The 16,646-nt window shown below is 44.7% G+C and overlaps 1 protein-coding gene across 5 annotated transcripts in view; it reads right to left on the bottom strand.

Moving 5' to 3' along the window:
• The window catches only part of Phactr1 (phosphatase and actin regulator 1), a 462,087-nt gene that overhangs the window by 66,282 nt on the left and 379,159 nt on the right, over positions 1-16,646 (bottom strand). For 4 of the 5 annotated variants that reach the window (XM_051170504.1, XM_051170512.1, XM_051170527.1 and 1 more), the window contains 2 exons: positions 10,248-10,415; positions 7,752-7,958 (listed from right to left, as the gene is read on the bottom strand). In XM_051170504.1, the coding sequence (XP_051026461.1) occupies positions 7,752-7,958; positions 10,248-10,415 (375 nt within the window). The remainder of the gene's footprint in view (positions 1-7,751; positions 7,959-10,247; positions 10,416-16,646) is intronic. The other variant, XM_051170519.1, reaches the window with a different exon arrangement.

Genomic DNA, 16,646 nt, shown 5'->3' with positions numbered 1-16,646 from the left:
AAAAAAGCCTCAGCAACAGGGGCTTCTTGTCATCCCAAGGTGAGCATCAGTAGGATACAGCAGATTAAATTCTCACTCTCATGAGGTGTATCACTTGAGTGGTTTTTAAAAAACGTCCAAAGAGCTGTAGGTTTTGAGAACCTGTTGAAGCTCACTAATAAATTGGGGCAGAAGCTTCGTTGATTATATCAGGGGACCCTGTCTGGTTTTCTGTGTGAACTGTGATAGGCTCCCTGCCAACCTCTCACAACTCATCCCTGCTCCATTCACAGGCACCACGGATTGAGCGTTGCTTTTTAACAAGGTAGTTTAACTTGCAGTACAGTGAAGCCCAGGAGGGGACCGTGCCTACTGGCCACTGCATGGTTTGAGATGCGGGTGCAAAGACTGCAACAGCAAACTGGGGACCATCTATGAGCTGCTACTGAGGACAGCCAAAGTTCCAAGGAAAGTCATATGATCCTGGAACGCACTCTAACTTGGGAGAGTGAAGGTTTGAGGAGTGTGTGCCATCTGATAACTCTTGAAGAATAAGAGATAAATAAGTCCATCCTTCCCAGATCTCCTGCACTGAAAACAAAAATCTACTTGCATACGCTGTCACCAGAGCATCAGGGTCTGATCATGGACTGTGGAACAAGAGGTTGTGAGAATCCAAGATAGAACCATTCTCATTTTAAAATAGTGTCTACTGTCCTCCCACTGCAGTTTGTAGGGAGAAAACTATGTGGATGCAGTTAGCTCCCCCTGTGTGCACATTGTTAGAGGAATCTGTGCAGCCCTTAGCATAAAAAGGTGTATTCCATGTAAAATTTGAGGGGAGAATATATCAACAGCATGATTTCAAAACTTATTTGGGCTTAAATCCACACACACACACACACACACACACACACACACAGACACAGACACACACACACACAGACACACACACACACAGACATACACACACACACACACACACACACACACACACACACACACACACACACACACACACACACACACACACACACACACACAAAGCCCAGTTATTTCACTGAACTTGTCAGCTTCAAGAAGAGATCCAAATCTGTGTCTAGCACTAAAGGCTCAGTCTAAGAATGGCTTTCGCTGGCCAGTGTGCCAGTCTTGTTAGAGAGAAACTGTAGTACCAGAAGCCATTCTTCCTTGTCAATCTTGACCGTAGGATGTCACCATCCCTAGTTACTTGTTACCGCATATTTGGTGCTGATTGCAAGCTTTCTGAGATGGGCAGAACTGCTTGGTTGTCTTTCCCCACAAAACTTAAGCATAGTAGTCCAAATAAAGTGAAAGCTGGAAAAAGACGTCGAAGAGAGAGAGCCAAGGGTAGCAGCTGACACACTTACTAGCTCTTGTTCAACACTAAACATATATCATCTACATACACACGTAATACATGCATACATACATAATACACACATACATATACACATACACCCAATGCCATCAGGGTACACTTCATCTCTATTGGTTTCCATGGATATGCTCATCTGAAATCAAGTGATTGCTGCTGAGAACCCACAAAGGATGCCCTGTCCTCTTACGAAGACAAAGCCTTCTGGCACGCAAGGCTCCTGGTTTCCCTACAAGCCTGCTTTTCAGCCCCTACTTTCATTGTTATGCTACCAGAATCCTGCATTCCTGCCCCAAAGGACCATTTGCTATTTCTCGAGCAAACACCCCTCCTACGCATGCTCCTGGGGCCTGTGCTTCTTGTTCACAGCTGATACACACCCGGCGCGATTGTACTCTTCAAGGTTGTCTTGCATATAGTTTCCATGCCGAGCATTTCCCATAGCTATGGCTGCCTGCTGATCCTAAGGCTGATAGTCTTAACATCTTTCTAAAATGTTACATGAAGGCTTAGTAAAACATCCTCCTGCACATGGTGGGAAGTGCTAAATGAATAAATGAATGGGATTTCCAAACTACCTGTGCCCCTCCCCTAACACACACACACACACACACACACACACACACACACACACACACACACAGAGAGAGAGAGAGAGAGCGCAGAGAGGATGAGAGAGAGGACGAGACAGAGAGAGAGACAGAGAGAGAGAGAAGAGAGAGAGAGACAGAGAGAGAGGAGAGAGAGAGGAGAGAGAGGGGGGGGAGAGAGAGAGATTGAGAGAGAGAGAGATTGAGAGAGAGAGAGATATTGAGAGAGATTAGAACAATATGGAGACCCCGGTATAGTGAAGTAAAGCCAGGCAACTTAAGCATTCCCTCCACTTTCTTTTTGAACTTTCTATAGGTTATGAGTTTGGATGTATTAGAAACCTTTCTGGTTGGGGCCAGCCATGCTTAAGGCTCACCCTGAGTTTGTCTTTGGCAATGCTTATGCTATATGGAGTAGCCTAAGCGCCAGATCACCGGCCCCTGGCATGTACACTGTAGGGGGTAGTAGTATTCCTTTGCTTTAACTATCCCTGGCAGGTTAGGACTTTTCACTCTAGCCAACTCTAGTTAACTTTACCTTGCCTGTCTTTCTGCAGAACCACCTTGCTCCAGTTTCTGCCTTGTAACCACCCCTAGGCTCCTCTCAGCCTCTGCCTCTAGCACTGTAAGGATAATAGGCATTCACTTTCCACTTGGGAGTACTCTTGACCTAAAAGAACACAGAATACTTACAAAGTGCCAGCTACCAAGAAGTGAAGACTTCCCTCCTCCACATATGGCCTCTGTGCTATGAGGACACACTTGTGTAGGGCTGAAGAGGGGAAGGAGGAAGGTGTAGGTAGAATGTCAGAGAATGGGGTGGGGAGCGAGTGACACTATGAATCTGAGATCAATACACATATGACTGTGGAAGAAGGGAGATGCTCAGGGAATCAGAGAGAGAGAGAGAGAGAGAGAGAGAGAGAGAGAGAGAGAGAGAGAGAGAGAGAGAGAGAGAGAGAGAGAGAGAGCTATAAATAGGAACATTGTTTTCAGCTTAATGACCATGGCATCTATTCTCATTAGAGTTGTTTAAGTGCTGGCACTGGGAAGTTCGGCAGAACACAGATGTTTGTTAGGCAAAAATTGTAGTTGCAGACACTGTGGCACACTGAAATTTGCAAACACTTAATTTTGCTGAGACTCCAGTCACTTCTCGGTGTCTGGGGGGTATTAGTACTAGGAGCTCTTGCTATAGCGACACCAGCAGATGCATGGGTTCCTTACATCAAATGGTTAGCATGCACGCTGTCTGCATGCATCTCCTGCTTACGGTGCCTAACACACTGGGAATGTTTTGTAAGCACAACAGAGATTATATGTTTATATTTATATTATTTTTTGTTATTGTTACTTGACCTTAAATTTCAGTCTTCAAAACTATGAAAAATGAAATTTCTTTTAAAAGATTAAAAAAATGTATTTTATGTGTATGAGTGTTTTATCTGCATGTATGTATGTATGCCGTGTTTGTGTTTGGTGCCTTCAGAGGTCAGAAGTGGGTGCTAGATTCTCTGAAATTGTCGTTGTGGATGGTTGTGAGCCACTGTGTGGGTGCTGAGAACTGGACATGGGTCCTTTGCCAGAGCAACAAGTGCTCTTAACCACTGAGCCATCTCCCCAGATGTGAAAAAAATTAAATTTTGCTATATAAGACATCTAGTCTATATTATCTGACATGGCAGCCTGAACAGACTAATATAGTTACGATGTAGGTTTTTCCAATTTCTTAAATGGATGAAAACACACAACTCAGAAACCAAGAAAGCTGGTGACTCACTAGTGGTCTAGCCACAGTCACCATCTTCCTGTCTTTGTTGGTCATCTTCTGTGATGAAAAGGCAGGAATGGGAATAGTATGTACCTCAAGGACTAAATGGTACCTGTTAAAGTTCTCAAACAATGCCAGCTGTCCAATTGCTACCCAAATGTGATAGTCAAGCTGTGAAGCCAGGACACCAAGGATTTTTCTTTGAAGCCATGCTTTACTCTTCATTCATCTATCATGTATGGGGTGTCTGCTCCTCACAGGCTTCTCATGCAGAAGACACTCGTTAGCCCTGTGATGCTTATCATATAGCTTCTGGGTAAGAATGCTTAGGGAAGCCATTGGTGGAGATTTAGAAGGGCAGGAGACAGTTTTGCTAGATCCTACTTTCCCTCCAGGGTTACCCATCATTCCAGTAAGAACCCATTTCTCTGAGACTCTTTCACCTAGGATCACATCCACAACATAGGCAGCTCTATGGGGGTGGGGTGGGAGTGGGGATGGGGGTGGGGAGGAGGCTGTGCTTCCAGAATGGCAAGACTCTGATGCCCAGCAATTCCCAGCTCTGGCTCCTGTGCTGCTGATGGTGGAGAGGAGGAGGAGGAGGAGGAGGGAGGAAGAAGAGGGGACATGAAGAACACAGGGAGAATGTGGACCTTTCTCCACTCGGCTGAAGAGCTGAGAAGAATGGTAAGACACACATTCTCCCAGGCCACTGTTTTCCTGATAACGTGGAAGTGCATCCTAAGGAGAGAGAGTCCTGCATGCCACTCTCTGTGCAGTTGGGTACTGTTCCTGGTCAGGCTCCTCTTTCCTCCACGTTTTGCCAGGCCACGACCCACTTCTCTTAATCATGCTTGGTGCCTTTCAATCGTCCAGCATCCACCCCCCCCAAACACACGGATAGAACAACAACAACAACGAGAACATAGTAGCCACCCACAAATCTTAATTTAGAGCTCTGGGATTCTTAGCTGATAAATTCCTTCTGACATGGCCCAGATGTCTCTGGAGTAATGAGTACCAGAGCGGGGTTAGCAGAGCTCTTCACGCTGATGCAGATTCATTATGACTGACTGCTCATTTATGAAAATTAAGCAAGTCTAATGGAGCTTAGACCCAAAAGGATAGCTCCAGTGCCACAGCCCCTAGACACCAACATCTTTCCCACTCTTATCTTTATCACATTGAAGAGGCAACCACACATAAGAAAAGGTTGTAATGTATTTTTATGCATTTGCTTCAAGTTATATGGTGTGGATGCTCATAGATTGCATAGATGCATTTGGTGATGTCTTCAGTCCCTCACGTACAGGGTCCTGTGAGCAGGTGTCCCACTTAAGCTCCTGAGCTCATAGTAAGGTTGCCATGTTTTCTCATCTACGAGATAACTAAATAAATTAGAGTATGTTGTGAAATAAATATTCTATAACCATTCTTTACTATCTACTGGTCTACATGGCCTACCACTGCTAGTGGATTCGTGCCAGCTTACCTTCCTGCCTCAGATCACTGTGTTCAATGCCACCAGTCATGCTGAGGTGCAGAGCCCACAGGTAGCTTTGTTGGCATCTGTGACAAGTCTTCAACTTGTTTCCTATTTCTGTTCATTCTACACAGTGACCCAGGAAATGGTTTTTTTTTTTTGTTGTTGTTGTTGTTGTTTGTTTTGTTCTGTTTAAAGACTGGGCCTCAATACATAGCCTTGGCTGGCCTGAAACTTCCTATGTAGACTAAGCTAGACTCAAACCTAAAGAGACCCATCTGCCTCTGCCTCCCAAGTGCTGGGATTAAAACAGGTGGCACCATGCCTGCCATGTGGGAAGATAATTTAAAGGCTCATTGCATCATAATACTGCCCCCTCCCCAAGTCTTGCTACTTCCTAGGGAATAAAACGCAAATCTCAGCAGGCCACTATGGAGTCTTTATCTCAGCTGAGCCACTGACGTGACCTAAAACATCTACTTCTGAGTGTTTCCCAGAGCCTTCTTCCTGAGAATCCATTCCCCAGGTCTCTACAGATGTTCTTCTCTCCATGAAAGTCAACCAGGCTTCAGTCTTCTTCAGGGGCCTCTGGAGAGGCTGCATGGAGCTGCGGCTCTACTCTGAATGACATTTGCTCAAGCCCTCTAATACAGCCATCCCTTGGTGTCTGTAGGGGCTTGGCTTTGGACTCCTGTGGACACCCAAATCCATGCATGCTCAAGTCCCTTCTACAAAATGGCATAGTATTTACATAGACCCTACACCCATACCCTTCCCTATACTTTAAATTATCTCCAAGTGACATATAATGTCTAATTCAATGCATATACTTGGTAAATAACTGCAACATCATGCTGTTTAAGGAAATGATAAGAAAAATATCTGGGCATATTCAGTACAGAATTTGTAATAATTATTTTTGATCTGTGATTGGCTGAACCACAGATACAGAACCTGCGGATACAGAGGACTGTTGAGATATGCATTCATTAAACTCACAGAGTTGTGTCTACTTAGATAATAACACAATATACAGTGTATGAATTTGACTTTGTAGTTTTAATCCTAGAAATGCCCAGGAAAACCTTAAAAGGACATAGGCAGCCTACTTCAGATGCTTGCCATCACGTTGTTTACAGCAGAACATGCAGAAGAATCCCTAGATCTGCACCAAGCAGCTGGTAAAACTATACTGTGGGATAGTTATTAAAAGGAGATTCAGCTCACGTTGCTATGTGCAAAGAGCAGGTGGGGAGACAACACCTAGAGCGACGTTTGGTTTTTATTAGACAGTGGGCTTATGCCTTAGAATGTTGGGACACTAAACTGATATGTTATTGATGTGTTAAATGGTTCTTAGACAATGGCTCATTTATGCCAAAAAAATACCCAGTGGAGCTGAAGGGGGCATTGGGATAACAGTGTGGCATAAGTCTCTGTTGGAGCTGGACTATAGAGAGAGATGTCCTGTTACTGTGGGGATAGTCACTGATCTGCTAGCAGGTGGGACACCTAGGATCCAGTCATGCCTTCCCCTGCAGGGTCCTGCCAGCCTGGAGAAGCCATTTCCTTTTCTTGTCTACTGTAAGTGAATATGTTCCCCTACTCCCTCCCCCATTACATGTAAACATTACAGAGGTCGCTTAGATACTATTTGTAAAAGCACCACATATGTTGTATAAAAGCAGTTAATAGGTGTCTGATTATATCACATGGTGAGATGCAATCTCATTACACACAGCCAATTGCATAGCTGTACACACTCACTAACCACATAGAGTCAACATACAAACATATGGAAATAATGTTAGAGCAATTCTGCTGAGCCTACGCTTCCTCTAAAGGTGTTTCCCACACACCTGGTTGGTTATTCTATTGCTGCTGCTTTTTGAGACAGGGTCTCACATAGCTCATGCTGACCTCTAACTTGCTAAGTAGCCAAGGATGCTCTTGACCTCCTGATCCTCCTGCTTCTACCTCCCAAGTGCTGGGCTTACAGGCATGCACCACCAAGCCTAGCTTCTTCCTTTTTCTTTCTTTCTTCTTTTTTTTTAAAGGGGAACTGACAGCAAGTGAATTAAATTAGTTTTAATTGCATAAATATTCCAGACTTTAGATCAATAACTTACAAACATTTAAAGCCTTAACAGACTCATTATGAACAGAGCAAAGCACTTTTCTTCATCTGTGTAAACATTTTGACATTGATTCTAATTCACCCAGATGGGTGATAATCTTGAATCAGTCACATAAATACAATGTACATATTTACAGAAACACATATGACAGATAACACCGATGGTTCTTGGCATATGGCTGGCAATTGCATATCAAATGCTTCTTGACACGGAGACATAAACCCTGGTCATGACCTCATGTACCAGCACATACATACAAATACCCAAACACCCCGTGGGGCCATCTTCCCAGAGATGCCTGTTCAGGCCTCAGATAAAAAGACTGAGAGAGAAAGGAACTATCCCGTGAAGGGAGGGAGGGGCTGTGCGCCTCACAAGATGTTGGACTTACCTGCTAAGTGGTTGGCAATCCGGGCAGTGGGTTTGGGAGGCAGGGCCGGGGGCTGCTTGAGGAGGGACAGCTGCTTCACTGGGGTCTCCTCATGGTCTCCAGGGAAAGCAGCAGGTTTTTTGGGGGGCAGGAACAGAACTGGTTTGGCTGAAGGATCTTGGGACAGGAGGACTCCAGACTCACTGGCAGAGGGACTCTCTTCAGACACTGAGGGGACAACCACATGATACACAGGAGACATTACACTAACGCAGTGCAGGCCAGCCAGGAACACAGGACAGGGACACTGGCAGGCCAACAAGACAGCAGAGCGTGACCTGCTGCAGGCCATCATGGGCACACGGAGAGCTAAAGCAAGGACAAGAGAAATTGAAGAAAGCAGGTGGGGTGTGGAGGGGCAGAGGGGAAACAGAGGAAGAGAGAAGAGAGAGGGAAGGGGAGTGAGAGGGAGAAGGGGGAGGGGCAAGGGCATTTCCTCATGAAAAAGGTCACCACTTTAAATTGAGCCTGTACCATCCAAAGAATGCAGATGCTCTACCATGTGACCCAGGCGACCACAGGCACAACTAACAGGACAGTGAGCAGGACAAGGATTTCGGGTCCCTTAATGGGACAAAGAAGAACTAGCATTTTTCTTCCATTCTCTGGGCTCTTCCTCTGTTGAGGGAAGAGAGAGCCATGCCATGGACTGGGAGAGAGAGAGAGAGTATCGGTGCTGTCCACAGAGTTTTCCTCTCTGGCCTGGGATATCAGTGGCAGCTGACAAGGTTGACATGCCAGCAGGCTTTGGTAGCTACTCCTCCAAGCTCTGGAACCATCAGGACTGAGAGCCAGGCTCTCAGTGAGGACTCCCTCCCTCCTCTGAGGAGTCACTTGCCCTCCCTGGCCCTATATATTCTCACAAGGCAGAGGATGTGCAAAGGTGACACCTTTTTTACTGGTTCAGTCCCTTTACTTCCAGTATGCCAGACTTTTTGTCTATTTATTTATTTTTTCCTTCCGTCCCCTCCCTGCTCCGCTTCCCAGAGCCTCATACATTCTAGGCTGGCTCCAAACTCACTATGTTGCAGAGGATGACCTTGAACTCTCAATTCTCTGTTTCTACTTCCTGAGTGCTGGCATTTCAAGGTGTGTGCCATCCCGTCTTGGAACTAAGTATATGGCACTAGGGATTGAACCCAGGGAACCCTGAGTTCTAGGCAAGCCTTGCAGCCACAGGCCCCCACTGTCTTATTTCAACTCCTCCTCCATCTCTTCATCTGGGCTTGATTCTTTGCTGAGTTGCCATGGGATGGTAGCTTGGTGCTTCCTACTGTGCTGGCAACTTGGGTAATAACAGTAAAACGCTGTGACTCTGACGAGGTGGTAGACTTCACTAAAATAGTCTAACTGCAAGATTCTAGTGGTACAAGGGACGTTGGGTTGAAATGTAAAAATTCAGTGTTCTTCCTTAAAATTCTATAGGACAAAATATAGCTCAATTGTCTGTGCCCCTGCTTGCGATGGCTGCCACAAGGAGGTAGTTCATGAAGGATTCCTCCCATTTCTTGCCTTCCTTCTCCCCTGGAGGAAATAATGTCTACATAACAGCACAACTTTGCAAAGAACACTGGACACCTTGAGTTTTCCCCACCACAAGGGACATAGTTCTATTCAGCGCTGAACAATAGCAGGCCAAGTTCCACAATTAAGCATGGGAACCAACTTGGGAAACCAGTCCCTCTCCCTTCCTCCCACATGAGCAAAGTGTGCATGTAAATGCTGCATGCAGGGCACCAGGACAGGGGCCTTTCTGCCCATGCTCCAGGATGTCCCAGAGGCTCCTCCCCAGCCCATCTCCTGACGTGTACTTCTCCTCTCTGTTGGTAAGGACTGGTCTCTGGGCTGATTAGGAGGGTGCTGCACCCCCTGAGACTGGGAAATTGGCCACTTGGGTGACAGTGAGCCAAATAATGAGGGAGGCAATAATCAGAAGGCATCTAAATTCATCCAGAGGCAGCCTCTAGCTTTGCTGGGACATTGTATACAATTTAACTACCATGTCAGTTGGATGTACCAGTATCTTAACCAAACTGACATAATTATTGGCGTGTATATTGGCACTGGAACTTAAACGGTGTGGCCAGGACTTTGGAGCAGATGGATTAAACAGGTTTAGAGAGGAACAGGAGTCTTTTGATTTATCTTAACAAAGATGAATGTTAGAAAACAAACAGTGTTTTAAACCATCAATATTATAAAACAAGTTATAACACCTTTAAGGTAATTTAAGTCACAAAAGTGTTTTTTGTTTTTGTTTTTTACAAACTATAAAACACCATCTGAAAATAGCATCTGTATTTTCTTAGGTTCAGTTATGTACAAACAACCACAACATTAGTTTCCCCCCACATTTCCGGGTCTTCATGTTCTGGATGGTTAAAATAGGCATCCCAAGTCCTGCCAAGAGACTGTGACATCCTGGGGACTCAGCCCAGGCCTCTTCCAGGTCATTACCTGGTCCATCCATGATGTCTGAAGCTTGGAGCACCTCATACGAGCAGGGGTCCCTGGGCATCGGGACAGGCTCCATTTCCGACAGGGCAGGTAAAGACAGTTGGCTGGAGCTCAGGGCCTGCCCATTGTCCAGGGAGTCATCTTCATTGGATATGGAGAGCTCTCCATCTGTGGGAGAGAAGGAGCGGGTAGTATTAGACAAGGTCTGTCCTCACAGCGACACTCAAGGATGCTAAGAAGTCTAGATGCTCTGAGCCATCTTTATCAAGGCCAGTATCCGCACTTGACACCAACTTCTTGCTTTTAAAACATGCACGTTTAGAGAGTGTCTGGCTAGGCTTTCCAGCCGCCCACGGCAGCTTGTCTGCTTTCTCTCCATCATTCTCATCCTCCTTCATCTTGTGCTCTATGTGTGTAACTTTCATTCCCTTTTAAAAGACATACTGAATTTCTAATGATGTGTAGTTGCATCCATGTGTGGGTGTGTGCATTTGAGTATAGATGTCCAAGGAGGCCGGGTCAGGATATCATGACAAGAGCTATTTCTATCTGTTGGCAAGGATTCATCTTTGGGCCCATTAGGATTGCTCTGCATCTTTCAAGAGAGGCACAAGAGTGGATCAAAGAGGGAGGCCCTCTAGTGGGTGGCACTGGAGCTGTAGTAAGAGGCAGCTGTGAGCCGCCTAGTGTAGGTGGGAGATCCAAGCTTGAACTCTCTCTCTACAAGGACATTAGCACTTCCTTTTTCTTAATAAAGTGAATGAAAATTATATTTTTCCTTTTAATTTTTAAAACGTTAGCAAGAGAGCCTGGAGAGCAAGAACTGAGAATTTCTACATTAGTGAGCAAATATTAAAAGGCTCTTGGTGGCCTTTCACAAATGGATAGTAAGGCACTATTGCTGGAGACAATACCTACACAACTCATTGAGCATGGAGAGGTCAAGTTGGTACCTACCTAGAGTCTTCGCCCTTACTAGCTAGTATTCATGGTACTGGGAGGTACTCTGCACTTTGCCGAAGGAGAAAGGTAATACTAATCCAGCTATAAAACCTTCAATTTACAGTAGTGACTTGCCTTTAAGATATGCTGATGCAGTAGTGGCACAAAACTTATGGAAATAACCAACCAATATCTGATTCGAGTAAAGGCCCATTCCATGAGATGGAATCCATACCCAATGCTGCTTGGGTGACCAAGAACCTGAGACTAGATAGGACAGTGACCTGGGGGAAACCAGATACGATTGTTCTGATAAAGGAAAGTAGCAATAAAATGACTTGTAATGACATTTTTCTGTATGTATAGATCAGAGCCTTGCTCAGTCATCATCAGAGAAGATTCTTCCTGCAGCAAGTGGGAACAAATATAGAGACACACATCCAGACAATGTGCAGAGAATGATAGACCTTTGAACACTCAGACCTGAAAGAGATGCTTCCCTCAAATCCTTCTCCTCAGGGCCCAGGAAACCCTTTGGAAGAGGAGGTGGAAAAAAAAAAAAAGGAATCAAAGCCCTCTAAATACATAAGGACTGACACATATTTGAGCACATAGACTGAGGCAGCATGCATGGAGCTTGCACAGGTCTGCAACAGACGGGATCCTGGAGCTGAAGGGAGAAGTGGAAACACACACCCATCCTGAAGACAGAGACCATCTCCAATTGGTAGCCACTTGCAAATGAAAAATTAAGTTTTGACCAAGGTAGTCTCCCTGGGGGAAACAAGCCACTCTTAAGGTCTCATGCCCAGTAGTGGATGCCAACACAACACCAACTCTGTGGTGTTTGGAGGTTCCTTGTCACATAATGCTAAAGTCAAGGAATTTTCTATTTATGGGTCCTTTGCATATATGTTATAGCCTCTGGTTTAGGGGTTTTAGTAGGTTTGTTTCAAAGATGTTGCAAAAGGGATTGTCTCTGTGTCTGTGTGCATTTATTGTGCTTTTTCTTTGGCTCTCTTCGTTGTTTGATTGTTTTGTCATATTCTATTTTTTTGTTTTTGACTTATTTTAATTTATTATTATTCCTTAGGTACTTGTTTATTTTCTAACAAGAGACAGAAAGAATGTGGATCATGGAAGAAGGGGTAGGGAGGAATTGAGAGGGGTAGGAGTTAGGGAAACCATAATCAGAATATGTTATATGAAAAAAACTATTTTCAATAAAAGAAGAAAAACAACAACAGAACAAACAGACAAAAAGCATTAGGGAGCAAAGAAGAAGTGGGAACATGCAATTCCAGGTACAAGGAAGGAGATTACCTAAGTGCACACCTCTGTCCTCATCCAATTCTTGAGGTAAGCACTTAGGAAAATCTATAATCTCTGCCTAACAGGCTGTGGCTGCCCAAAGCAGCTGTGAAGTGCCAGAATTCTTTTGGTGCCAACCACCAACCATGTCAACTTTGATCTGCTTGAAGATCAGTCCCCCCCAAAGGGCTGAGGGCTGACACCCCCCTGATTGAGGATCAAAGACGCCTATTCAATGGTCATTTGTTAAATCAAAACTCCCCACAGCAGGGTTTCATCTTCACCCAGGGAGCCTTAGATAGCTGAATGTTAAAGCCAAATTAATTTTTCAAGAGGACTTAAAGCTCTTTCAGTCAGATGAATAAACACCCAGATGCAAGACAGAGTCAGAAATATAGCCCTGCAAAGCAATGGAGAGAGAGAGAGAGAGAGAGAGAGAGAGAGAGAGAGAGAGAGAGAGAGAGAGAGAGAGAGCGCACTGTAGAAATAAAAGTGAGATGAATGAGATGAATCTGGGATTAATCATCCCTTTAACTATGTTCCGACTTTTTACATCTATGATATGTGATAGCACTGAAACCCTTCAGGCCACCCCTTTAGAGCTTCCTCCAACAAAATGTATGTTTGCTAGTGTAATTTATGAAACCAGCAGGCTGTAAGAAGTACATGGTTCAAGGACCTATAGTGTTTGACCTGGATCTTCTATAAACTTAAAAAAGAAAAAGAAAAAAAAATATATATAGAGGATCCAAGATGGCGGCGAGCAGTGTGGACCGCGTTTGGAGGCTCCAGTGAACAATTCAGGGAATTGCACAGATTTCTGAGCCAGGAACACCGAGGTCCGAACATCACGGCAGCGGGAGTGCTCCACAGTTCGGAGGGACCAGGGTGCGGAGGACCTGCATGCCCCTGCACACGGGAGGAGCATGGATTTTCTCTGATCGGAGCGGCAGCAGCAGAGGCAGCAGAACCAGCGGCACCAGCAGCGGTGGCTGAGGTTTGCAGCTCATAGCCTTCTGGTAGAGGCGATTGGTGTGGTGGCTGGTGGGAGTTGCTGCGGGAGAGGGGACTCGGGGTAGGAATTGGGTCACGTGGAGCCTTCGGACCCAGACTGGACTCGGCAGACAGTTTGGCCCCAGAGTCCCGGGTACTGGCCCGGCCCAGCAAGCAATTCTGCCTGAGGCACTAACTCAGCGTGGCCACAGCTCCCCTGCTGTGGCGCAGGCTTAGTTGAGCCCGCAGCTCCACACTAGGCAGCACCTCAGCTCAGCGGCAGCTCCCCTGCGGTGACACAGTCTGGGCAGAGCACTTGGTTCCACCACTGGTGCTAACTCAGAGCAGCCGCAGTTCTCCTGCTGTGGCACAGGCTGGACAGAGCACTCGGTTCCACCAGCTCTAAGACTCTGGTTGGACACAGTGTGCAGTTTGAATCCAGAATTCCTGGCTGAGATTGGTGGTCAGTTCGGGCCCTGAGTCAATAACTGACCACAGCACGCACTTTGGGCCAAAAGGCCCTAGCGGAGCTTGGTGCGTAGTCCCAGCCCAAAAATTCTGGCTGGACCCTGTGTGCATTTTGGGCCCAGAATCCCTAGCTGAGCTTGGCAGACGGTTCAGGCCCTGAGAATCTAGCTGAGTTCAGCCCGTGGTTCAGGCCCAGTGCTCCTGGCTGGACTTGGCAGGGAACACAGAAGGCTGTGGATACCTTGGCCTGACCCAACGCTCATTCAGAGACCCAGAACAATTGCAGGATCCACAGCACAGGGAGGCTGAAGATCACTGGCTGTGAGAGACCAGAACAACAGGGCTAACCTCCTAACATCCACACCAGTGAAGCTTTGAGCTCGCAGCTTAGGGAAATCGTGAGAAAACAAGTGAATCTATCATCAGACACCCTCCATCCAACTATGGAAGCTACCCAACAAAAACAAAGACGGCAAGATGTCTAAAGGACAACTAAAAAGCATATGCAAAAAACCCCAAAACAACATGGCGTCTCCAGTTTCCAGCTATCCCAAAGAAAACAACCCAGAGAACTCAAATACAACGGAAATACAAGAAAATGACCTCAAATCCTTAGTAATGAGGGTGATAATGGAGGAAACAAATAAATTTCGTAATCAAATGCAGGAAGATGCAGACAAACAGGCGAGAGACATAAAAGAAGCACATAGAGTGGAACTGGAAAAACTGCAGGAAAATGCAAACAACCAGATGAAAGAAATAAATAAAACAGTTCAAGCTCTGAAGACCTCTAAAGAGGCAATGGAAGAAACTCAGGAATATACAAAAAATCAGATGAAAGAAATAAAAAAATCAGTTCAAGATCTGAAAACAAAAATGGATTCAATGATAAACACACAGACAGAAGAAAAGCGAGAACGTGAGAACTCAGAGAAGAAGGCGAGCAACACAGAGGTGAGCTTTTCTAACAGAATCCAAGAGATGGAAGAACGAATCTCAGGGCTAGAAGATACAATCACAGATATTGAATCAACCATTAAAAGAAAATGCCAAATCTGGAAAACTCCTGACACAAAACATCCAAGAAATTAAGGACACCATGAAAAGAAGAAATCTGAGGATAACAGGCATTGAAGAAAGAGAAGACATCAGACTCCAGGGCCCAGAAACTATTCTCAACAAAATCATAGAAGAAAATTTCCCCAATCTAAAGAAAGAAATGCCTATAAACATACAAGAGGCCTACAGAACACCAAATAGAATTGACCAGAAAAGAAAAACTGCCCGCCACATAATAATCAAAACACAAAACATGCAGAACAAAGAAAAATATTAAAAGCTGCAAGGGAAAAGGGCCAAATAACATTTAATGGTAAACCTATCAGAATTACACCCGACTTCTCAGCAGAGACCATAAAAGCCAGAAGGGCCTGGACAGAGATCCTGCAAACCCTAAGAGACCACAGATGCCAGGCCAGACTACTTTACCCAGCAAAATTATCAATAACCATTGATGGAGAAAACAAAATATTCCATGACAAAAACAAATTCAAACAGTACCTATCCACAAACTCAGCTTTACAGAAGGTACTAGAAGGAAAACTCCATCCCAAAGGGTCAAGCTACAACCAAAACTACCCAGGAAATAGATAACTATCCCATGGCAAAAACACAACTACACAAATGCTCGACTGGAAACAACATCAAAATTAAGACTCTTAACAGTCACTGGTCATTAATATCTCTCAACATCAATGGCCTCAATTCTCCAATAAAAAGACACAGACTAAGTGAGTGGGTACATAAACAAGATCCAACATTCTTCTGCATTCAAGAAACACATCTCACCCATAATGAAAGGCATTACCTCAGGGTAAAAGGTTGGAAAAAAATATTCCAAGCAAATGGTCACAAGAAGCAAGCAGGCGTAGCCATTTTAGTATCGAACAAAATAGACTTTCAAAATTAATCAAAAGGGATGAGGAAGGACACTTCATACTCATCAAAGGTAAAGTCAACCAAGATGACATCACAATTCTGAACATCTATGCTCCCAATACAAGGGCACCCACATTTGTAAAAGATCTGCTAAAAAAGCTTAAACCACACATTGATCCCCACACAATAATAGTGGGAGACTTCAACACCCCACTCTCACTGAAGGATAAGTCATTGAAACAGAAACTAAGCCGAGAAATAACATCATTAACCAATGCCATGGGTCAAATGGATCTAACAGATATCTATAGAACCTTTCACCCAAACAAGAAAGAATACACCTTCTTCTCTGCACCCCATGGAACCTTCTCCAAAATTGATCACATCGTAGGTCACAAAGCAAGCCTCAATAGATACAAGAGGATTGAAATAATACCTTGTATCCTATCAGATCACCATGCTCTTAGGCTGCAATTCAACAACAACAGAAATAACAAAAAGCCTACACGTACGTGGAAACTAAACAACTCTCTGCTAAATGACACCTGGGTCAGGGAAGAAATAAAGAAAGAAATCAAGGAGTTTCTGAAATTCAATGAAAATGAAGAAACAACATACCCAAATTTGTGGGATACATTGAAAGCAGTGCTAAGAGGAAAGTTCATAGCACTAAGTGCCTTTAAAAAGAAATTGGAAACATCGCACATAAGCATCTTAACGACACAACTGGAAGCCCTAGAAAAAAAA

This window comes from Acomys russatus, chromosome 3 (assembly GCF_903995435.1).
Source record: "Acomys russatus chromosome 3, mAcoRus1.1, whole genome shotgun sequence".
Taxonomy (NCBI): domain Eukaryota; kingdom Metazoa; phylum Chordata; class Mammalia; order Rodentia; family Muridae; genus Acomys; species Acomys russatus.
The sequence above is the reverse complement of the archived record's forward strand: the minus strand, read 5'-3'. Positions and strand labels throughout refer to the sequence as shown.